At 35.4% G+C, this 23,471-nt stretch overlaps 4 protein-coding genes across 9 annotated transcripts in view; 3 read left to right on the forward strand and 1 right to left on the reverse strand.

Moving 5' to 3' along the window:
* LOC101746447 (ATP-binding cassette sub-family G member 8) overlaps nucleotides 1-9,042 on the forward strand; it is a 72,008-nt gene extending 62,966 nt beyond the window's left edge. For both annotated transcript variants that reach the window (XM_012695374.4, XM_012695376.4), the window contains 8 exons: nucleotides 457-726; nucleotides 1,072-1,189; nucleotides 1,828-2,002; nucleotides 2,706-2,829; nucleotides 3,451-3,615; nucleotides 3,979-4,099; nucleotides 5,179-5,462; nucleotides 6,193-9,042. In XM_012695374.4, coding sequence (XP_012550828.1) covers nucleotides 457-726; nucleotides 1,072-1,189; nucleotides 1,828-2,002; nucleotides 2,706-2,829; nucleotides 3,451-3,615; nucleotides 3,979-4,099; nucleotides 5,179-5,462; nucleotides 6,193-6,450 — 1,515 coding nt within the window. In that variant the 3' untranslated portion in view covers nucleotides 6,451-9,042. The remainder of the gene's footprint in view (nucleotides 1-456; nucleotides 727-1,071; nucleotides 1,190-1,827; nucleotides 2,003-2,705; nucleotides 2,830-3,450; nucleotides 3,616-3,978; nucleotides 4,100-5,178; nucleotides 5,463-6,192) is intronic.
* LOC101735668 (spermatogenesis-associated protein 6) lies at nucleotides 9,040-17,222 on the reverse strand. Of its 3 annotated transcripts, XM_021351790.3 has the most exons (7): nucleotides 16,874-17,222; nucleotides 16,075-16,258; nucleotides 15,107-15,276; nucleotides 13,946-14,100; nucleotides 12,955-13,089; nucleotides 10,708-10,848; nucleotides 9,040-9,583 (listed from the first exon to the last, which is right to left on the reverse strand). In XM_021351790.3, the coding sequence occupies exons 1-7, from the start codon at nucleotides 16,916-16,918 to the stop codon at nucleotides 9,376-9,378; spliced, it is 1,038 nt and encodes a 345-aa protein (XP_021207465.1). In that variant the 5' UTR covers nucleotides 16,919-17,222; the 3' UTR covers nucleotides 9,040-9,375. The 3 variants fall into 3 exon arrangements, with proteins under 3 accessions (XP_021207465.1, XP_004931996.1, XP_012550779.1); XM_004931939.5 differs by lacking the exon at nucleotides 10,708-10,848; XM_012695325.4 differs by lacking the exon at nucleotides 10,708-10,848 and having other exon boundaries at nucleotides 9,040-9,601.
* A 1,544-nt stretch (nucleotides 17,223-18,766) lies between these two features.
* Nucleotides 18,767-21,031, forward strand: LOC101735529 (cryptochrome-1). The gene is made up of 2 exons (XM_038018902.2): nucleotides 18,767-19,252; nucleotides 19,450-21,031. Exons 1-2 carry the CDS (start codon nucleotides 19,166-19,168, stop codon nucleotides 20,686-20,688), a joined length of 1,326 nt encoding a protein of 441 aa, XP_037874830.1. The 5' UTR covers nucleotides 18,767-19,165; the 3' UTR covers nucleotides 20,689-21,031.
* Nucleotides 21,032-21,430: 399 nt separating this feature from the next.
* Nucleotides 21,431-23,471, forward strand: part of LOC101747227 (cystinosin homolog) — a 74,191-nt gene continuing 72,150 nt past the window's right edge. For all 3 annotated transcript variants that reach the window (XM_012695321.4, XM_012695319.4, XM_012695324.4), the window contains exon 1: nucleotides 21,431-21,717. The gene's annotated coding sequence lies outside the window, so the exon portion shown is untranslated. The remainder of the gene's footprint in view (nucleotides 21,718-23,471) is intronic.

A 23,471-nucleotide genomic window follows, 5' to 3' on the forward strand; every position in this document is an offset into this window, starting at 1 on the left:
CCCTCTGGAATATTTCTTTTTATGGTGAAAGCTATAGTCCTATATCTTTTTTTTCACAACAACATGTTTACACAACACCCCCGACAACATGTGAGCAAAAACGATTGTCAATTCTGTAGTTGCGACGTGAAAACGTTACAACAAAACTTACGTTTGCATTTATCATAAGTATTTCTGAGCGGTAACACTGTAGGATTTGGAAGAATTTCAATGCATCCGTTTTCGTGATCAAGTGGTCTTTTTATATATTTGTTTCTTTGTTATTAATAAATTTAAAGTTTACGTGCATGTTGGATCTGTTCGTAACAAGAGTTGGGTATCCATTGCATCAGAAGAATAACGATTTTTTTTTATATTTTATATTTTTTTGTATTTCGCATAAGATTATTATATTAAGAGTCTATAGCTTATCTGCCTGTGTAAACACACTAATTAATACTAGATTAATAATTCCAGATAAATCTTCTGATAGAAGAGCTTGGTTTAGAACAAGTCAGGGACACGAACGTTGGGCGATTGACTCGCTCGGAGATCCGTAGACTGAATGTTGCGTGTCAACTACTTTTGGACATGGCTATCCTTATCTTAGACCAGCCTACGAAAGAGATGGACATATTTGACACGTTCTTCTTGGTGGAGTATCTTCGGAACTGGGCCAGCACCGGTCGTGTCGTGATCATGTCGTTACATCCACCTACGTATGAGATTTTTGCCATGTTGACTAAAGTAAGTTTCATTTATCTTTTTATGTTAACATCGTCAAAAATTAATGTTATTGTTCGTGAAATTCAGGCGAGTTTAGGGTTTGATGTTAGTGGTTACCATGCCGTATGGACGTGAGGAATGTCAAGAGTGCCTCGAAATCGCTGCATACCGCTGAAGTCTTTCAAACCTCTTTTAAAAAGATATACCATGTCACGCTGTGATAATCGCAGATGAAAGTTTATAAGAGAGTTGGATGTTAAATAGCAAAAATATTCTCTGAAAACACTGGACGAACACGGTGGTTTCGGGAAATAAGGATGAAATCTACCCCGGTGTTGGTTATTTAAATGGTTTTTCGTATTACAGGTTGTATTAATATCAGCAGGTCGAACAATGTTCAGCGGTTACAGACGGGATATGTTGCCATATTTCTCATCCATCGATTATCCCTGCCCTGCCTTCAAGAACCCATCGGACTATTATTGTAAGTAACTAGAACTTCTCTCTGTCTCTCTCTTTTTCTCATCTCTCTTTCTGTGACATCTGTGGAGGGTGTTAGCATAGAATCTAAGAACATCTTTAGTAATACTCTAAGAAAATAAACTACTGTTAGAACAGGCGTAGAAAAAAATCAAATGTTGTTATCGTATAAATTTATTGACAGCTTAATAATAATTTAAACTTCTGTTAGTAGTGTAGTACTGAGTGTGGTGTAGCCTATTAAATTATTATTTGTCTTAAAGTGTATTCATAGCGGTCACGTATGTACATTAAGGAATTTCCGTTTGAATTTTTGTCTACCCACTGAAGTGGATTTAGATTTTAATCTTTATTAGATAGGAGAACGTGCTGACCGTGTTAAATTTTATCGGGACCCATAGACGTCACGATATTAACGTCGCAAACCTCTTTGAGACATAAACTCTAAATATCAATAACCACTGTCCCATCCATCGAAACGAAAATGGCCGAATATCTGAGAACGATGACAGATCGTTCATCTATTTTTTTTAGCAATTTTATGGCCTGGTAACTAAGACCTTTAAGTCAAGAGACGTTCATTGCAACCCTTACGCCAAAGATGGAATATATTTAAGAAAAGAATAAACAATCGTTTGTTAGTGGACCTGGTGACCCTGGATGAGTTGTCAGCGGCGGCGCTACTCGAGTCCTCGGGCCGCATCGAGGCGCTGAGCGCTGCCCGGCCCGCCACTCGCGCCGCCCCGCCCCCCGCCGCGCCCCTCCCGGCGCCCCGACACCCGCCCGCGCCGCACGTGCAGATACTCGCACTACTGCAGTACGTACGCTATTACCTATACCTTTCATCACATCGTTGCTGTACTGCTATTCTATCAAACGTAATCTATATTGTGTTACCAGTAGGAGAGACATAGGCACTGCTTGGTATTATAAAATAAGTTTGAAACGATAACATTTGGACCGTCGCAACACTCAACCGAACAATGACATCGACTGGATGGATAAAAAAGTCTTGTTCGTTCCAAAAATCACTATCGTTGATGATACTATGCCAAAAACCATCACCCGAAGTCTCAATCAAAGTGAAAGCTTCAGTTTAGTACAAAACAATGCTAAGTGCTTGCATGATTTTTTTCCTACCTATTCGCTGGTAGCCTAACAGGCTATTCCAACTAGGAATACCACGCAGGAATACACTATTCACCAACCCCGAACGGGTAGCTTAGCTCCCTTACTCAACCTGAGAGAATTTGCAAACAACTAGCCCTAACAAGAGCAGTCTTCTCAGACCCACTGAGAAGATTCAGGGAGAAACTCAATAGGAACGCCTGCATCCGAACGTATTCAACAGCAATAAGTGTACAAAAAATCTGACATTGGGCATTCTTTATGTAGTAAAAATCAAGTTTGATATCATAAACCGTGATACTCATTTGTTTTGATATAGGTACAACTAAAACTATTTAAGAAAATTAAAAGTTTTATTAATATGCCATATTTTTGTTAACTTTTGATTTCAGAAAAACTTTAGTATTCACTCAAGTTTCGACATTATCGAATATCATCACGCGAGTCCTCATAGCTGCTATTATATCTATTATCACCGGAACCATCTTCTGGGACCTGCCATCCACCGACCCTAAGGTACACGTTTTCACGTGAATATAAACCCTAATGTAGAGCGTTTACATGCCTTTTAGTATACAAGAAACTTATTCTTGTAAAGTTGAGTTGGTTAAAAGTGAAGTCGCGATTGCGTATCGAGGCCGACACAATATGCCATGTGATATTTACTCGTGTGACTTTATTGAAGTGAAATTTCTTTAGGCGCGTTGAGAGTAAAATTTACCTTGCTACAAATTCGTTACGGCTAGAGAGAAAAGATACAATTTAGGACGAGCGAGAGTGAGAAAACAGACTGAGCGTCTTGCGAACCGTTCGACCGTCGAGAGTGAGAAGTCAAAGCCAGCTAGGCCCTTTCTCTTATACACAACATTTCCTATTACAAGAGAAATTTGATTTAAGGATAAAAAATGAAGAAAACCATAACACTACACACACCCGCAAAAGAAGTTTCACTTCTTTCACGTGCACCGAGTTGAATGCGTGCCATTGACGACTTTGTAACATGTTATCATCTATTTAAAGAATATTTAAAAAAAATTTGTTGAATCAAAATTTCATGTTGAATTTATTGTAATTGTATTGTAATAATGTAAAGTTTTGAGGTTAAAGTTAATTTGACACTTTCTTGACACTTGACAGTTAACACAGAACGACAGAATAGGATTTCACTACACGGTGATGTGTTTGTCTGCTTGGCCGGTGTTGCTGTGGCTCGGCGCCAGGGAGGCCAGTTCGATGAGGAAGCACGTCGAGAGAGATATCGCTGTAGGACTTTACTCCAGGACCGTGTTTATATTATACGATGTAAGTTTTTATTATTATTAGTTTATTTAAAAAAAGAATTGCTTAGATGGATCGACGAGTTCACAACTCACCTGGGATGTAGTGGTGTTTGACAAGAGACACCTTCAGAAAATGAGTTTTAAGTCTCGATTTTCACAGTAGAACGGTTTCAAGCCCAAATGGAGGTTGTACCTACTCACGCGGGCTCACAAGACGCCCTACCACCAGTAATCCTTTTTTATTTTAATCTGTCAGTTAGCAACTATGTTGCGTATTACACAACCTCTGTTGCTAAAGTGCCACAAAAAAAATTTGATTATACCTACAATTTAAGTCTGCAATATCAGAAATGTATTTTAAGATTTTATCGTTGCTTTTTTCTAGCAATTTATCGAAGTACTTTCAGCGATATTGACCTGGCTAGCATACTTGGTCCCAAGCTATGCCATGTCGGGACTGTATGCACCCACACCAGGTGCCTTCGACGCCTTCTATATCTATTTAGGTTTGTATCTTATGCAATTTCTGAGTTCTTACATAATAGTCACCGAAGTGAACTAAATGTCTTTGATAACATATATATTATATATAATTATAGACTATTGAAAATTGAAAATAGTAACACTTTTGCCGTTGTCAAATTGCATACAGGGTGTGACAAAAACTGAGTTCAATTCAGAAAAAACAGAAAGGTGTTCTATTAAATTAGAGCAAATATACTGGAGCAAAGATAATTGAGGACCTATAAACATATTAAGCCTTAAAATTTGTATTTTTTCCCTAAAAAAATAATAATAATAAAAAACATTTTACGTGGAATAACTCGGATATATATTTTCTTAAAGTCATGGTATTATACGCGGCTGTCATAGAAAATTTAGTTTAAAACATCAGGAGGTAATAACCCTTTTTTTTTAATTGTTCACCGAACCGCTTCCACTAATTTTAGTAGTATTTTTTTTCTGTTTTCTTACGATTCATAGACCTGATTAAAACTACTTTTACAGTTGACCAACTCACTTGTTGTGGCCACAAAACTTGGAAAAACAAAGTATTTGGAACTACGGTATAAATAAATAAAAACAATAAGCGCTAAATAGAAACGTAAAAATACGTTCAATAATATATTTTGTGATTTAAATTTATAATATTATCTTCAGTTTAAACAGAGAATTACACGAGTTTATTAACTTTGATACAGAATGATACCCTCATGAATTGAAATTTTTTAAGCACCCTGTATGTACGCTAATATGTACTCATATTTAACTTGCTGTTATAATAAACCCAGAAAGATACGATAGCTAGTTAAAAATATAGGTTGTCTTTAAAGTCGGTTTACGGACTGTAGTTTTACGTGATAACGTAATTATCAGAACTATTCGAACTGCTAGCTCTGACGTCAAGCGAGAAGAGATATAAATGTGTCACAAGCCAACGCTTCGGCCGATCTTGCCTCTTTATCGCTTGCACGCTCAGGCTCAGGCGGAACGTGACACTTTTTCGTACGTGCAACCGATATTCATCGAATTATAAGACTTTATCGCGTCAACAAAATCGAATAATCCTTATTCAATATTTTAGGATGCATGGTGTTATTTTTCATCAACATCCAAATGGTGTGTCGAGCAACGATATTCCTGGTTCCGATGGAGAAGACGGCCTCAGTGATAGCTGGCGTATGTCTCCTGCTCGGCACCTTGGTGAACGGCGTGATGATACAGCAAGCGGATCTGCCTTATTACGTTAAATGGCTGCAATACGTGTCTCCGTCGAGGTGGACGATACCGGAGATATTGAGGAGGGAACTAAGCGAAACGGTTTTGAGGAACAGCATCAGTAAAGATCTCAGATGTACCAATAAACAGGTGAGATTTTTTTTACTTACAAAATTCCTAAAAAAAGGATATAGCTGTGCCAATGATATCACTGTTGACGATGAGATATAATCATTAAGGCAATGAAAAAGTATACCTATATGATTAATATTATTAAGTTATAGCTGTAGTTTAAAAAAAAAAATAATATCCAGAATTTAGAATACTTACCGCACTGTCGATTCAGCTATACAACGAATTAGTATCTTCATAATTAAAGCTATCCTGTATGACGTAATGTTAGTCAAATTAACTTGATCTGTAATGCAGTTGCTTTATTATGAGGCTGCGTCAAACAAATACGTGAGGTACTGTGACAGGTATGAGTAAGCTTACATTTGTACATTTTACAAATCAGTACAGTTTCAATAGCTCCTTGTAAGGGCATAGCATACACGAAGCTACTTTAGTACCGTGCCGAGTGTAACGGGAATCCACTTCTTCATGCAAGCCTTATAAATAGACCAACATCGTACATCTTAACCCACAGACACAGCTCACTGAGTTTCTCGCCGGATCTTCTCAGTGGGTCGCGTTTCCGATCCGGTGGTAGATTCTGCAAAGCACGGCTCTTGCTAGGGTTCGTGTTAGCAACGTCAGGTTTGAGTCCCGCGAGCTCACCTACTATTTCAGTGAATCTAGAATAACCTCTCGAGGTTACTAGTATAAGTAGGGAAAAAAAGAAGTACGTCTTAAACGAATCTTAAACAAAACGTTGCAGAGGCCGTATCCCGATATAATAGTACAATCGCCGTGTCCGCCGCCGAATGGAACTCAGGTGCTCTCCAACTACGGGTACCTTCGCGCGGACAACCTCTGGGAGCAAACGGACGACAGATTCCTGATCGCGCTGACCGTATTCTACGCGGTGTTCTCGCTGATTGCGATAATCGCTTTTGTCGCCGACTGCCCCAGTTATAGGAGAAGCAAAGAACGGAACAGTATGAAAGGACACAAGGTAACAGTTAACACTCCATGAGGGTACTTACTAAGCTAGGAGCGCTCATTCGAAATAGCAAAATTGTATATCAAACATTTGCCATATACTGGGTGTTAGGAGACCGTTTCCGAAAACGAAGACAGACGATAGTACTAATGACACCTTTGATGATGGAGTTGTTTAGAAAAATGTTGTAAATAAGTATTTGTGCGATCGCGCGAGTCTGCGCCGCGCCCTATCGTTCGTTGATCCGAGCATCAGCTGTTTTTGATTTTGTGTTTCATTGCTGGTTTTTTTTTTAGTAAAGTAATGTATTTTTTGTGAAACTATCGTTTCATTTAGCTGTACTAACATTATGGAGCGTAAATAATGCTAATAAAACGTTATAAAAATATGTTTTTTTTTAAATAAGAATCTTTTTTTTCCGTCCCATCATCAAAGGTGTCATTAGTACTATCGTCTGTCTTCGTTTTCGGAAGCGGTCTCCTAACACTCCGTATACTCAAGCAAAATTAAATATACAGGGTTACTAATAGTGAGTTAGATCGCCCGTCATCTGATTCGTAATTGTGTTACATTGCGTGCAATGCAAAACATTAGCTATTAAAAAAGAAATAAAAAAACATTTTGGTTTAAGGAACGATTCCAAACGATTTCTTGTATATGATTGAAACCTACAAATCAACTCCGAATCATAAAAGTAATATTTTGCAATACTTACCATATTAAATTACAAAAAACTTTGTCTATGATAATTTTTCCATCACGTAAATTCATTTAGATTAAAAATAAAAGTGTTAAGAGACAAAATAAAAAACAAAAATGTACAAAATAGTAAGCGATCACGATAAACAATTAATATTAGTTATTATCGAAATGCATTTTATTTTATTGTATTAATGTAAGCTCGCAAATACACCTAAGTCTTTGATGGCATGCCAGTGGCGGTATTCTGTAAAGCCATCGATAACTATACAACTATGATTAAAGTACATTATCACAATTAGATTTAGTGTACCTATATTACTTTAACACGCTTTTAATATCTTGATGTATTTCTATCTATTTATATAATCGAATATTTCAACGTATTTTTCACTAACCTTACGAAGTCCCATTAGCTTTAAAATTGGTCCACGTCTCAATTATCTATGACGATACAATAATTACTTTGACCTGATACACTGATCAGGATAAAAAGGGATTAAAGCGTGTTTGTTTTTTTAAATTTTTAAACTACCCGCATATATTCATTCTTCATTAAGTTTCGTTTTTGAAACTATCTCTACTCAATACTTCTTTACCTTTCTTTTTCTACCTCTTTGTGTATAGAAAAGTAGTCTGAGGTATCTTATATATTAGTTAGGACGATAATTTTTGAAGTGAAACTTCCTTATCGGCGTTGGAAAAAAATTTACCGTCACATTTTTCGGTTACGCGTCACTTTTTTCCGTTACGCGCCATCTGTTTTGTATTCATGTCTATGATAATAAAATCCTTTTGTTTAAACTTTATCTAATTTAACTTTTTTGTATTCATGTCTATGATAATAAAATCCTTTTGTTTAAACTTTATCTAATTTAACTTTATTTAACCAATTTCTAGAAAGTTGCATGTAGATCATTTTTCGAAAAATAAGGCCATAAACAAGTTTCACTTCTTACGTGTGTACACTAGTACACGCACACATTTTTTTTGAAGTGAAACTTCCTTATCGGCGTTGGAAAAAAATTTACCGTCACATTTTTCGGTTACGCGTCACTTTTTTCCGTTACGCGCCATCTGTTTTGTATTCATGTCTATGATAATAAAATCCTTTTGTTTAAACTTTATCTAATTTAACTTTTTTGTATTCATGTCTATGATAATAAAATCCTTTTGTTCAAACTTTATCTAATTTAACTTTATTTAACCAATTTCTAGAAAGTTGCATGTAGATCATTTTTCGAAAAATAAGGCCATAAACAAGTTTCACTTCTTACGTGTGTACACTAGTACACGCACACATTTTTTTTTTTTTATGAAACTGTGTACCCTTCCCTTATACTCAGTAGGTACTTAATTGAAGTTATGCTTAAAATGTGATTCGATTAATCGAAAGATCTACCGATATAAAGTGAAACGATTAATTTTAATTGCGTTTTGAGAAAAAAATAACGTATTTTTATATATTTTATAAAACAAATCTAGTTTTAATGATCTATTGTTATTATAAGTTAAAAAGTATTCGATTACCATTATGATTTGCATTTCGTTTTTAATTATTGAAAATAATGGAAAAGAAATATGGTGTAACTTGTCTTCATATACTAAAACGTGTTATTAGTATAAAAAAAATCCAATAACTTCGATTATAAATTAGACTTGATTTATAATTTATCGAATTACTAAGCGTTAGTATTTTAATATAGAAACCCTTAGTTGAACATTGAAACCAGTTGTATTTATTGACGAAAAGTAAAAAAAATAATATTAACACTTTATTGTGAACTGGTCTTTATAATATTATATATTAATTAAAAATAGAGAATTTAGTATTTAGAAAGTGGAGCCATATCACTTAATTATAAAGTGTAATTTTAAGTTACCCGTTATAAAATTATAAGATGATAATAAATGAAATACATGTAATTTATTTTTGTTTTATTTCATGATCAACTTAATTATTTTAAATATTAAATTAATATTAATAAACAATAGACAAAACACATTTTACAGAACAACATAATAATTTGTTACATTATAATTTAATATTCAACATAAATAGACTGAGAACTAGATTTAAAATAAATATTATAGATGTTTTTGTAAATTATTACAGATTATAGTGCATTTTATATTTTAATACTATATAATTTGGGGCAAGACAAATACGTTAAAGTGTATCTAAATTCGTGATCCTAAAACATTTTGATTACAACAACAACAAATTTCTTTTGATGAATCTAAACGGGAACATAGTCATCAACTTTTCAAACTACCCTCCGAGTGAAACAGCTCGTGATATCGCCGACATATTTCACAGACGCACGGAGTCAATTTACCTGCGACGTTCGTTTTGCTGAACGTCTCCCTGCGCGTTGACTTGCAGGGCTCGAGGTCGATATAGCGACTCTCTAATATTAACTTTTGTATTCTGTCCGAGCTTATGTTGTCCGTTTCGCTGTGCGTCCTGCAGATTATACTTGAACTATGAGAAAAACGGTTGATAAATGTAGCGTTTAGTTAATACGTTAGATTCACATTTCGAGTAAGTATTTTTGTTTAGATATTCCGTGCCTATAACATGGGAGATCGTATCGCCATTTTACAGTTGAATGTTTTTTTTTAATTATCATTAACTGAGCTCACAGTATCCCTGTAAAATGATATAAGTCTGCCGTTGTGCGCGCATCACAGTATAACTACTTGAATCTTATCTAAGAGAAAATTCTAGATATCTAGAATTAAAAAATATATATATTAAAGTTTATAAGTGCGTTACTAGTTTTCCGGGTCGGGCTATGGTTATATATACGATTTTTTTGAATTTTGTTATTATATTTTTAATATAAACATTTCTTTCTGCACCCGAAGTCCACATGATTGGAGACACGCGCAATTAATTTATTAATAATCTTATTATATCGATTTCTTTGATATTCGATGAACCCCAACCCTAAGACGTGAGTAACGGTAGCAAAGATTCCTCCTTAATTTTTATAGCTTACTTCCGGCCCTCCGATTCTCGTCTTAAATACTTTTTAGGTCGTGTTGAAAGCATCCCACAGTTACGCAGCCTCATCCGTCTAAGGTGAGCGAAAAAATTCGAATTACGTCTATCAGTTACTGAAAATACTTGTTTTTTAAGGGATTTTATGACCTGGTATCTAAGACCTTTAGGTCAAGTCTTATTTCAATTTTAATGAAAACTACACTATATGAAAAATGTTAATATGAAGTGAAATGAAGCTAATTAATATGAAACATGGCATGAAATGAAATGAAATTAAATGAGATGAAATATAATCTCAGTAAAATGGTGGTCATTTACTGAGACTTTTTGTAGGATCCTGAGAAGTTACGTCCAGCGGCTTTGTTTTATTTTCCTACATTTTTGCACTTTCACAGATACTAAACAGTTAATAAACCACCGTTATTACACATTTAAGCCTGAAGAAACACTAAATAGACAAAATAAAACAAATCACACAACTTCACTCCTCGCGTTCCCGCCAAACAGTCTACTGAAAATACGTTTGCTTATCGCATTGATAAAAGGTATTAAGTTAAAAAACGAGTGCAAGGTATTGTAACCTTTCGGTTTGGTCACAATCATCGCGCCGCAGGTCGCGGTCGCGTGTGACTTGCGCCACACTGTACACGCTGTAGGGGGCAGGCCGCGCGCCCCTAGCGGCCCGCCCGCGCGACACTGACGTCCGGGATTTAGACATTGGACTATAATAGAGAAAAGGAATTTGTTTTTCTGGTCCGTAATGTTATGTCCCTAAGAGTAGCGTCATCTGCCTTCAAATATCAGAAACGAATATAAAAAAGACTAGTAATATCGAGAACGCTCGAGATGTGTAACGCCATCTATTATCATTTGTTATTTAACAGAAACATAATATATCGTAAAGTCTAGTACCACTGGGAATGTTCTCAATAAATGTAGCTTGTCGTGTCGACTCTAAAAGTGTTGCAGAGATGACACAAAGGCAGTTATTAAGATCACCTGAAGCGAAGCGGGAAGAGTGAAGGAATTGTGAAGTGTGTCTTAAGTGTTCTAAGTGTTAAATAGAGTTTTAAATTGTACTCCGGTGAAGGTTTAGTTATCTCGATCCCAAGCGCGTAAACGAGCATACGGCCCACCTGATGGTGAGTGGTTACTGTCGCCCATGGACTTCAGCAATGCCAGGGGCAGAGCCAAGCCGCTGCCTGACGCTTAATACTCTCCACAAGCCTCGTTTGAAGAAGGACATGTCATAGCGCTCCGGAAATACCGTGGAGGGGAGCTCATTCCATAGCCGGATGGTACGTGGCAAAAAAGATCTCTGGAAGCGCACCTTGGATGACCGCAGTGGCTCCAGGTAGTATGGATGAACTCTACTCTGGTGGCGGGCGGTGCGATGGTAATGATGATTAGTGTGTGTATGTTAGTAATTTTCATGGACTATTGACTTTAAAAATCAATAAATCAATAAACATAAATTGAGATTATATTAATGTGTAACATTTATATGTAACTGTACATTTAATTTAGTATGGTTTAAGTTTTCTTTTACTTATATGTATTAATACTTGCATGCTTATTTTTTTTTATCTAGTGGTTCAAGTTGGTTTTTATTGGTGGGTAATTAAATTGGCTTTTATTTTTATATTTGTAGTTGTTTAACTCTATTAAGTTAAGCTGTTAGCCCTTCATGTAATAAATAAATAAATTAATAATATGGAATGTTCAGATTAATTTCAAAATTTTCATACACATCAAGTACCGATGGCAAGCAATACTTTTTTTTTTTTTTATGATTGAAGTATTACTGGTGGCCCGGAGGCCTTTCCAGTTTCACCAGGGCAGGTGGGCGAGCAAAGGCTCAGCCAGGAGGGGTGGGATTTGCTAACAGCTACCCGAGCGCCTCCGAAGGAGACCTAACAGCTCAAGAGTAGCTGCTTCGCGAATGAATCTACTACCGGATCGGAATCGCGACCCGCTGAGAAGATCCGGCGAGAAACTCAGCGAGCTGATTCATGGGTTAGGTTGCACGGCGAACTCTTTGTCGAGTTCGACGAGTACGGTTACCGAGGTCCCTAAGCCTGCTCCTAGAGCTGAAGGCGTCTAGTGCAAAGGTTATTGGATCTGATGGATCCGTAAGGACGTGTCTAGGGCGTCGACGGTGACTGGCTCCTGCATGATCAGGATTCGGGGAGTAGTCAGCGGCGGCAAGCAATACTATGACTTCGCTCTAATATCCTGACCAAGTATCAACTGAATATAAAATAGGATGAAATTAATTGTTACTATTTAATGATTGCTATTTAAGCGTGTCTTTTTTATGTTTTTAAACTAGTACACATATTTATTTTGCAATTGGTTGTCAGCTGCAACTTACAAATCAACTAAACAATAGATTTTGTAGTATTATTTAGGGTTGTCGAGCAGTATTGAACATTAACCAAACAAACCTGTGATTGAGGCGTCCCTGTTTTCGATCGTAACATTTTTCTTTAAATGTTTAGATGTGGGAAATCGATGTTCTCTATTGTCATGTTATGTGTGTTGCAAAGTTGGAACAAGTTTTGAATCACGTAAATCTATTTTAAGGTTTGAAAGGAAGGCATGATGTTGAAAAGATTTGAAATATCAAGGGATATGAAGTGGAATGTTTATTAGTCGAATGTGTTATAAGTTTTAAATGTTAGGGCTATAATTCAACCTTAGCTCCGAGCTAGATTATACACGAACTCCAAATTCCAAACTGCCTAACCCGTCTACGCAGCATTAGCTAAGCCCAGGTTTCAATATCACGATCGACATAGGCGACAAAACCACACAAGCACACTCACTTGGGACATCGGCATGTGCTGGTTAGTTCCGGTGCGACAGGAGTTAGGCTACAACAAGATCTGGATCCCCCAGATCTTGATCTCGATCTGGATCTGGATGCGGATCTCTTGCCAGGACTGGTGCTGCACTTTTTTCTAAAAAAAAAAAACAATAGAAATATTCAAAATTTTAGGGTATGTGTTCAAAACTTCTATATCTACTTTTACTTCTCCAAAGCACTATTTGTAGTCGAGGAATGCTTTTCGAGCGAAAAATAGTTCTCAGACGGTAAATAGGCTATAAATGTGACCCTATATCCTAGAGATATGTTTCTCTTTTTAGTGTCGCCTTCTTGTTTCGTCGAGTTTCAAATCGCAAAACAACTTATGTAGTTTTCACTTCAAACATTTTATTCTAACGAAGGTCTTATGAGATTTACTTTAAATTATACACTACTACTGCGCTGGTGCTATGACCCCGAAGTGAGTCTCCGACAATAAACGCAGCCATTCATTCCGGCGCTGCGCAACACCTTGCCAGTCCGACACTTGGAGCTCACGTAAGTTTCCTTTCACAGCGTCAGACCAGCGGTTCTTAGGCCTCTCTACGAGGCGGCGTCCCTCCGGTACAGCCACGTACACCCATTTCACAACCACTCTATCACATCCACGTTACTGGTGGTAGGGCCTCTTGTGAGTTCGCACAGGTAGGTACCACCACCCCGCCGATTTCTGCCGTGAAGCAGTAATGCGTTTCGGTTTGAAGGGTGGGGCAGCTGTTGTAACTTTACTGAGACCTTAGAACTCATATCTAAAGGTGGGTGGCACATTTACTTTGTAGATGTCTATGGGCTTCAGTAACCACTTAGTACCAGGTGGGCTGTGAGCTCGTCCAACCATCTAAGCAATAACAACAAAAAAACAACCACCCAGAAATTATAGGTGGTAATTTATTACAACCATTGCAATCATTTTAAATATTCGCTATAGAAATAAGCACCAGTTCGATTACCTATGGTATTTGGCGGAGTGACAAACTGTCTTCTGTCTAGTAGAGTCGTTATCGCAATGGCAGGGGGTCTGCTTGAAGTGACCGACGCACGACTGATTCCACACTTCGTCTATGCGAACTTTCGTGGCTATCTCGATTTTCGGCGACAGGATACCCTGGGAAACGAAATTTACTGAGCATAGTTCAACTGGATGATACATGACACGTAAAGATCTACGTTGGTTGTGTTAGTTTCGCTTCGTTATTCGCAAACGTATGTATGTAATTTAATTTAATAAAAAATTTAATTATTTTTTTATTTTTCATAATTATTATTATATTATAATACTTTGTATTAATTGTATGTATATTTACGGAGATATGTATGTGTGTATATATATGTGTACATATATGTATATGTATTTCACTGGAATCGTACACCGCGCGTAGTTCGTTTCCAAATGATTCTTGTCCACCTGATGGTTGTCTGGAAGAGATCGCTCTAAGCGATAAGACCGCCAATTGTACTTTTTTGTGTTTAATGTATCGCACTGTTTATTTGTTTTTTGGTGTACAATAAACAATACTCTCTCTCTCTCTGTAATGTTCACGCTTTCGCGTGGGAATAAAGGTTATTCAAAATGCACGTTGATGCTATCCGTGAAATTTGGGAGATAAGGTTGCCACATATACATACCTACTTACATCCCTTCATTAAAAAAGGACACGCAAGTTTTCAACTTTTCAAAATTAATGAATTGAATGCGTTATTGAGTTATGAACACTTCCAAGGAGATTCAGTTTCAGTTACAGTTAACGATAATTATTATTATAACGGTACGAGTAACGCCACCTGTTATCGAAGAACGAAAACGGATATCGAAACGACTAGTATTATGGGGAATATTCTGGAAAATTGTAGACATGTCGTGCAACTATAAAAGCGTTGCAAAGACGACACAAAGGCAGTCAGTAATCATTTCTACTCGAAGCCTAACACAAAGGGGATCGCCTGAAGGAAAACAAAAGATTGAATTGTGATATCGAACTCTACGTTTAAGTGTTGTAATAATTATCTGAGTTTTAAGTTATTTTTCGGTGGAGATTTATCCCGAGCCCAAGATCATAACAGTACATTTTATAACAAGGCAAAACTGAACTGTAAAAGCATGTATGTCTCACAGGAAAATCTTTAGATCTTCTCATTAGCAGGTCCACTCCGTCATTAGAGCACATGTTCGGCGGGAAAAGCACATCATTCAGCGCGCCAAGGTACTGGGCGAGGATCGTGCATTCATTGGACACACAGTCTTCTGACCACTGCACCAGCTCGCAATAAATAGTTTCGTCCTCTGAAAATCAAATGGAAATTTCAACATCGGATTTTATCTTAATAAAGTATCAAAGCCAATTTGCCCAATTTTTAACACCATTTTTTATGTTTGTTTGTATTTAACGGAATGTATGAACGTTATTTTCAAAGTTTTCAACATACTATTATCTTTAAACTTTGGACACGCATCAAGGACCAATGACAGTACAATAATTTCATGATTTCGATTTATTGTATCCAAAATCGATTGTTGAAGTGAAACTTCTTTGGCGCATTGAGGGTAAAATTTAACTCGCGACAGATTCGTTACGGCTAAAGAGAAAATATATAAATTAGGACGAGCGAGAATGAGAAAATAGACACGGCATCTCGCGAACCACTCGACCTTGGAGAGAGGGAGAAAGTAAGCTAAGTCGTTTCTCTTATACAGATTCTGTTTACGGGCGTAGGCCTCTAGATGGCTTTTCATTAGTTTTTCATAGCTCCTGTAGATGGCAATAACACATTATCTATCTTATATTTTATTTTAATGAAGGATCTAAAATATATACATTTATTTTATAGGATATATATTTATATATATATTTTTTTATAAAGATATACATTTTTAGAGGTTGTTTCTCTTCTACACAGCATTCCCTATTACAAGAGAAATTTGACTTAAGGATAAAAAATTAAGAAAACTGCAACACTACACACCACAAAAGAAGTTCCACTTCTTTCATGTGCACAAAGTTGCACATGCACCATTTGTTAACAGTTACAGTTTTCGACTTGATATATATATCCTTTATGATACAGCCTGTATAAAACTTACTCAATAGACAACAAATATTGTTCAAAGCACAAGTCTCTTGGAATCTTTTACGAAAGTAGAACACATCTTTGAACGTCAAAGGAAAAATAGGAGGCAGCATACATGTTTGATAACTGGTGCCAAGTGCATAAACTGATAATGAAACTCTACCATCTTGACATAACCACACACCAGGACATGAGACCTGTAAAATTCAATAAACATTAATGACTACCGAACATATTTAACTAGAAAGTACTTTAACTGACAGACGTTTTCATGTTTTTTAAATTTACATGAAATGAAAGTAGATATATTTTAGTAATTATATAAGTATGAATCTAAAACCTAAAATAATATACTATGTAACATGCTTAATTATATACCTTTACATATACATTCTTAGATATTAAACACCCAAACACAAAACCAACAAATCTAATCACAGGAATGTTTTGCCCTAAGTAGGATTGAACCAACAACACTTACTCCACCAAGTGTGAGGTGGGCTCCAAAATGTACTCGGTACTAGATAGACCTTGAGTGTAGAAAAACGATAAGGCATATCAAATATTTACAAATTAAAACATTTTCATCTTTACAAATGGTATCCAGTATACCATAGATACTGAAATGATTTATACGAATAAAAGCTATCGCGATAAAACACTTTGCATAAGGTAATGTGCATAATATAATGTTACATATTTCATTATTAAATTCATTCAAATTTTCAACCAGTTTTATTAAGCAACAATATGTATTTACAAATTTAATAGGTGAATATATGTACTTTTTTAATAATTAGATACTTTCTTACCCTCTGTATTTCTATTTCAACTGTTAATTCTATGATTTTCGGCATATTGATAGCTTCTATTTTTCACTGACATTATAGGAATGAAATCTTGTATTTGAGTACTGACAGTAAATACTTATTAATTTATTTGAATAAAATTCTACATATAATTTCTAGACCGATTAAAACACATAACCGAAATAAAAGTGCTTGGTTTAGTTAAAAAATATTACAATGGGATATGTTTTCGCAAACCTATTTATGTAATTTAAATTATGGTTAAATATTCAAATTGGGTAGCTAGGGTCCAATATTTATATTTAGTTGAAAGTTAGAGACATCCTGACACTAAAGTATTTGGAATTTGAATGTTTATGTCAGTTATGTTTATGTCATTGAAAATACTCTCATTATTATTTTTATTTAAATTACACTTCTTTACACTTCCAAATATTTGGATATTTTGTTGTTTTGTTTTCATTTCATGATTTTTTTAACGATTTTATAGTGTGGTAACAAGCTCTTTAGGCCATTATTTTAAGGAATTTTATGACCTGGTAACTAAGACCTTTGAGTCATGTCTTATTTTAATTTATGTTCTTATTTTTATGAAAAATAATAATATGAAATGAAATGAAGATGATTAATTTGAGACGTTAATCAACTGGGATGAACTTAAATGAAATGATATGGGATGAAATATAATCTCAGTAAAATGGTGGTTATTTAGTACTGAGATTTTCTCAGTAGACTTTTTGGAGAATCCCGAGAAGTTACGTCCAGCGGCTTTGTTTCATTTTCCCACATTTGTGCATTTTCACAGATATTAAACAGTTAATAAACCACCGTTATTACACATTTAAACCCGAAGAAACACTAAATAGACAAAATAAAACAAATCACATAACTTCACTCCGTGCGTTCCCGCCAAAAAGTCTCTTTAAGCCATCAATTCGAACGAAGTTTTATGATTGTATTATTTTTGTATTAGATTTGTATTATTTTGTTAATTTAGTGGTTCTTTGGGTTTAAGCGTAATACCGGTTACTCACATTCGCACGAATACGCAAACCCACAAGACGTGTAAGACGACATTTGCAAATGATTATGCAAAGTTTTTGCTGAATTCGCGGTTTTCCAAGCCGTGTCGGTTTTTTAACAGACATCAAAGCGCGCGAACCGCGATCCTTCGCGTAGTCTCTCACACATTCGTGTGACCAGTTGCGCCCACGATTGCGAAGGCAACGGACGTTTCGCCATTTACATAGATCGTGACGTCTACTGTGTAGCGTATCTTCATCAAAAGAAATCCCATCAAAATAGCATGGCTGTTAATGATGTCTGGGAAAGAATTTAAAACACTTTCTCTTCAATATTCTATTGACGAATTAAAAAGGAGGAGAAAGTCGTGAGACATTCGTAAACAAGTGTAGGAGGAAGCGCAAACGGGTTCGCTAATTGAGTACCGAACCTATTTGCACAGCCGCTAAGTTTGCGAATGAATGTCTGACGGCCCTTCACATGCGCGCGTACACAATTCGTACAATGTACAAATATTCGCGCGCATGTGAGTGGCTGACATAATAATGGTAGCTTATGAAATGTGTGTGGGAACCTTAGTGCACTAGCCTGGAAAAATAAAACAAAGTCGCTGGACGTCAATCAATATCCACTATTCTACTGGGCTTTCATATCGTCTCGTCTTGTTTCATTTCAATTCATTTCATCTAATTATATATGCAAATAAATTAAGTTCATCTCATTTCACTTCATGCACTTTGTCATGTGTGTCGGTTTTGAACAATTAATGGAGATTTATAAAAACTCGGTATTGGCAACGATGGCAATGCCTTCGCCAGAAGTCAATTGCCATCCTTCAAAATAAGAAGGAAGAAAAGACAGACCATAGATAATACATCAAAAACAAAAACAAATATGTAGGTGCGTACTACGTAGGTACCTACCTACCTACTTAACCTAAAATAAAATAAATCCAAGATATATGTACATGTACATACCGTATGTACTTAGGTACCTACTTACCTTTATGTAGTAGGTACCTCATGCATTTAATAAAAAATAGAATTTGTATTATCAATGACCCTTGATTGGTACATACATATAAACAAAATTCCATTTAAACCCTTCATGTAAACAGAATACTCATATTACGTAACTACGTAATTACCTACATCATTATTTATAGTACACACTACACACTACACAGCAAGATCTGAAATAGTTACCTACAAAACAAGAACCTTTCATTTGTTTCTGCAAAATTAATAATACTTCACTCTTTAAAAGAGTAAAATGTCCAAAACCCCAACGGTTATTCATTGGTTTCGCTTAGATTTACGTATTCATGATAACCTTGCCCTTCGCAATGCTATAAATGAAGTAAGTTAATTTCAGTTTCAAATATTATATTTTCCTTCATGATGGTCTTATTCTTTAAGCAATATTTCATGAAGTACTAACGTTTAAATAAGTAGAAATTTACTTCAATTTTTCCAATTTCGCGTTATTGTAGTACTGAACTACTGACAGTACGTTAAGTAGAACATCAGTAATAAATATTTATTTTCAACTTTCAGGCAGAAAACAGAAAACATTTGCTCAGACCAATTTATTTTTTAGATCCAAACATTAAAGATAAAGTAGGCATAAATAGATTGCGGTTTTTGTTACAAAGCTTAGAAGATTTAGATAACAATTTAAAGAAATTAAACACTTGTCTGTATGTTTTGAGAGGAAAAGCTGTGGATCTATTGCCTAAGTTATTTGATGACTGGCAAGTAAAATATTTAACATGTCAAGTGGATATAGATCCTGAGTTTGTACAGCAGGATGAATACATTGAAGACATTGCTGAGAAGAAAGGTGTATTCATTAACAAGAGAGTACAGCATACAGTTTATGATGTACATAAAGTTTTGAGAGAGAACAATGGAGCTGTACCACTCACGTATCAAAAGTTTCTTTCATTAGTAAAGAGCATTAATGTAAAGGAACCAATAGAAATATCTAATGTCTTATCAAGCCACTGCAAGCCAATTGATATACAATCCGAAAACTATAGTATACCCAATTTGAAGGAATTACAAATTGATGAAGAAACATTAGCACCTGTGAAATATCATGGTGGTGAAACAGAAGCTCTTAAACGTTTGAATTTATACATGTCTAAAAAAGAATGGGTTTGTAAATTTGAAAAACCAAATTCATCTCCAAATAGTATTGAACCAAGCACAACAGTACTCAGTCCATATATTAGTCATGGTTGCTTATCAGCAAAACTATTTTATTATAAACTCAAAGAGGTGGAAAATGGTAGACAACACACCTTGCCACCAGTATCTCTGATGGGACAATTAATGTGGCGAGAATTTTATTATACAGCAGGAACTGGTGTAGCCAATTTTGACAAAATGGTTGGTAATGCTATTTGCATTCAAATACCTTGGACAAAAAATGACGCCTTCTTAAAAGCCTGGGCAGAAGGTAAAACTGGTTACCCATTTGTTGATGCAATCATGAGGCAACTGAAACAAGAAGGTTGGATCCATCATTTAGCTAGACACATGGTGGCTTGCTTCTTAACCCGAGGTGATCTCTGGATATCATGGGAAGAAGGAGCTAAAATATTTGAAGATTATCTACTTGATTATGACTGGTCATTGAATGCTGGTAATTGGATGTGGTTGTCAGCTTCTGCATTCTTTTACAAATATTTCAGAGTTTATAGTCCAGTGGCATTTGGTCAGAAAACTGATAAAGAGGGAGTTTACATTAAGAAGTATGTACCTGAATTAAAGAAGTATCCACGAGAATGAAGAAATATAACCATAAAAATATGAACCATGGAAAGCACCTCAGTCAATTCAAAGAAATGCAGGATGTATTATAGGAGAACACTATCCTAAACGAATAGTCAACCATGATACAATACATAAAGAGAATATACAGAAAATGGCAACTGCATATAAACTGAATAGGGAAAAGAAAGCAGTAAAGAGACCAAGATCTTAATTTAGTATGATCTGATTGTTTAATAAGGAATAAGATCTTAATTTTGTTAAGTAATAAATAAATATACATTAAGGTAATTTGAAATGAAAATAATACAGAAGGTAATATAATTACGATTTAACTACCTCAATAAACAGTAATTCTCAACAGTTTTATTAATTCCTGAAACAGTTGAATGTGTTCTGATATGAAATGTTTAGAAAATTATTACATATTATCTTTGGCGATAGGTAGAAGCTTGGAAGTGTTTCTGGTATAGCTTATGTCTATGAGTGTCGGTAATTACTCTCCAAGTTGGGCTGCATTTGTTTTTATTTTGTTAGTTTGATTCTTCTATGTATTTGACAGGTGGGAACATACACTATATATTTTATATATGGAAAATTGTCTGGGGTTGAATACATTTCGCAGACCGACCGTAACACCATCTATTTTATTTCTAGTGTCTACATCAAGTACAACATTAAGAAGGCGCGTTTAAAGCATGTATAAATAAATATTGAAGAAATTAAATGGAAAAACCCTTATGGAATTTGACTCTTAAACCTCAACTGTCAAACATTTACTGTCAAGTGTCAATGTCACATTAAAAATAATTGACATGCGTAAACGATATTAGTTTAAATTAATGGAAATAAATATATAATCGAATGAAATAAAACAAAACAAACATAAAAAATGTCGTACAAATCAAATTGTGTATTACAATTATAGAATGTGAGAAAAATATGAGTTCATGATAATGAGAAATAAACTTCAAAGTGCACCAGCATGATATATTGTCATGGCTAGGCCATGAACGGTGTCTCCTATTTCGCAACATTTCCATCAAGGTAATAAATTAAACAGTTTGAAAAATATTATATTACAATTTCATTCTTCTCACTTATATCTTGCTATTTAGAAAGTAGTACAGTTGAAGTCGTCGAGGCCTAAAGAATAAGACGTCTGGAGCATTCGTATCCTAGCGATGCACCGGTGTTCGAATACCGCTGGCGGGTATCAATTTTTCTAATGAAATACGTACTTAACAATTGTTCACGATTGATTTCCACGGTGAAGGAATAACGTCGTGTAATAAAAATGAAACCTGCTAATTTATAATTTGCGTAACTACTGGTGGTAAGACTTTGTGCGTCCACACGGGTAGGTACCACCGCCCTGCCTATTTCTGCCGTGAAGCAGTAATGCGTATCGGTTTGAAGGGTGGGGCAGCCGTTGTAACTATACTGCATTAACATTGTATATGTCTATGGGCTCCAGTAGCCACTTAATACCAGGTGGGCTGTGAGCTTGTACACACACATCTCAGCAATCCAAAAACAACAAACAGTTAAGTAGGCTTCTCCTCTGCCAAGTAGGCAGTTCAAGTCAAAAAGAGAACTAAAATCACTAATTTAATATAAAACAAGACCTATGTAAAACAATATTAATTTGTGGTATCAGCCTATACCATCACCATAATTCTTTCCACCATCATCACCTCTTCCAGGTGCAAATAATGGGTAGCAGCATTTAGTTGTCATGTTTTGTGAGTATCCATGTAATGTAGGTAATGTAGTGGGTAATGCTGTTCTGTCTAATTCTGCTGCAATACGACTACATGAATGTTCAATGAGAATTAAATTGAATTAGTGTAATAGTTTTTAGTTGTAAATAGTTACTACTACAGAAGTACTTAACACACAACAAAACTACTGAATGAAAGTAAAGTATTTTAAAATTTCATATTGACAGTTTTTTGGTTGTTTGTACCATTTGAATTCGGCATAGACATCTTTCTAATGACATCTTGTGAGTTGTTAGGTTTCTGTGGTTACCAATGGAAAGTAAGTAGCTTACCATATATTGTGACACTATCTATTGAAAATTCTACCTCATGTTTCAATGTATAACTGAGCATAGTATGTGTAGATCTTTTAATTCACAAATACATAAATCACTAATTTTTTCAATCAATTTGAATAAATAAAATATCCCCTATTTTCGAATTGACAGTTTTAGGTTACACAAATTATTAGCTTAAAAACATCTTTTACTTCAGACTGGTTAACATCAGCCTTAAATCATCTAATGTCCAGCAATTTTTTATTATTATTGCTTGTGCGGGCCTACGGTCCACCTGACGGTAAGTGGTTACCATCGCTCATGGACGTCAACAATGCCAGGGACAGAGCCAAGCTGCTGCTTACTGCTAAGTAAGTAAGTAAGTAAGTTATACAGTTATTATTACAACATGAATCTCACAACCCAGCTAGAGACATGAAATTGTATTTCTGTCATACCATTGAAACAGCAAGGAATGATTGTTTCATAGCAAAAATAGATTTGATGTAGCTATCGAACTTGTGAGATTACTCTGTGAGGTAACAATATGGGCACTAACACCAGTAATTAGGCAAATTTGGTAAATTGTGTAGGATTATAGGAAAACTTAAAAATATTGGATAAGGCATTGAATCTTGTGGAATGCAACATGTTATGCAGCCTTAGTATCTCGTCATGGTCCCCACACTCCACTGTACATATCTTACTGACAAGAAGAGTGGATAATTGTAGCACGGTTTTAATCAAATAATTAGATTAA

This window comes from Bombyx mori, chromosome 22 (assembly GCF_030269925.1).
Source record: "Bombyx mori chromosome 22, ASM3026992v2".
NCBI classification, from domain to species: Eukaryota; Metazoa; Arthropoda; class Insecta; order Lepidoptera; family Bombycidae; genus Bombyx; species Bombyx mori.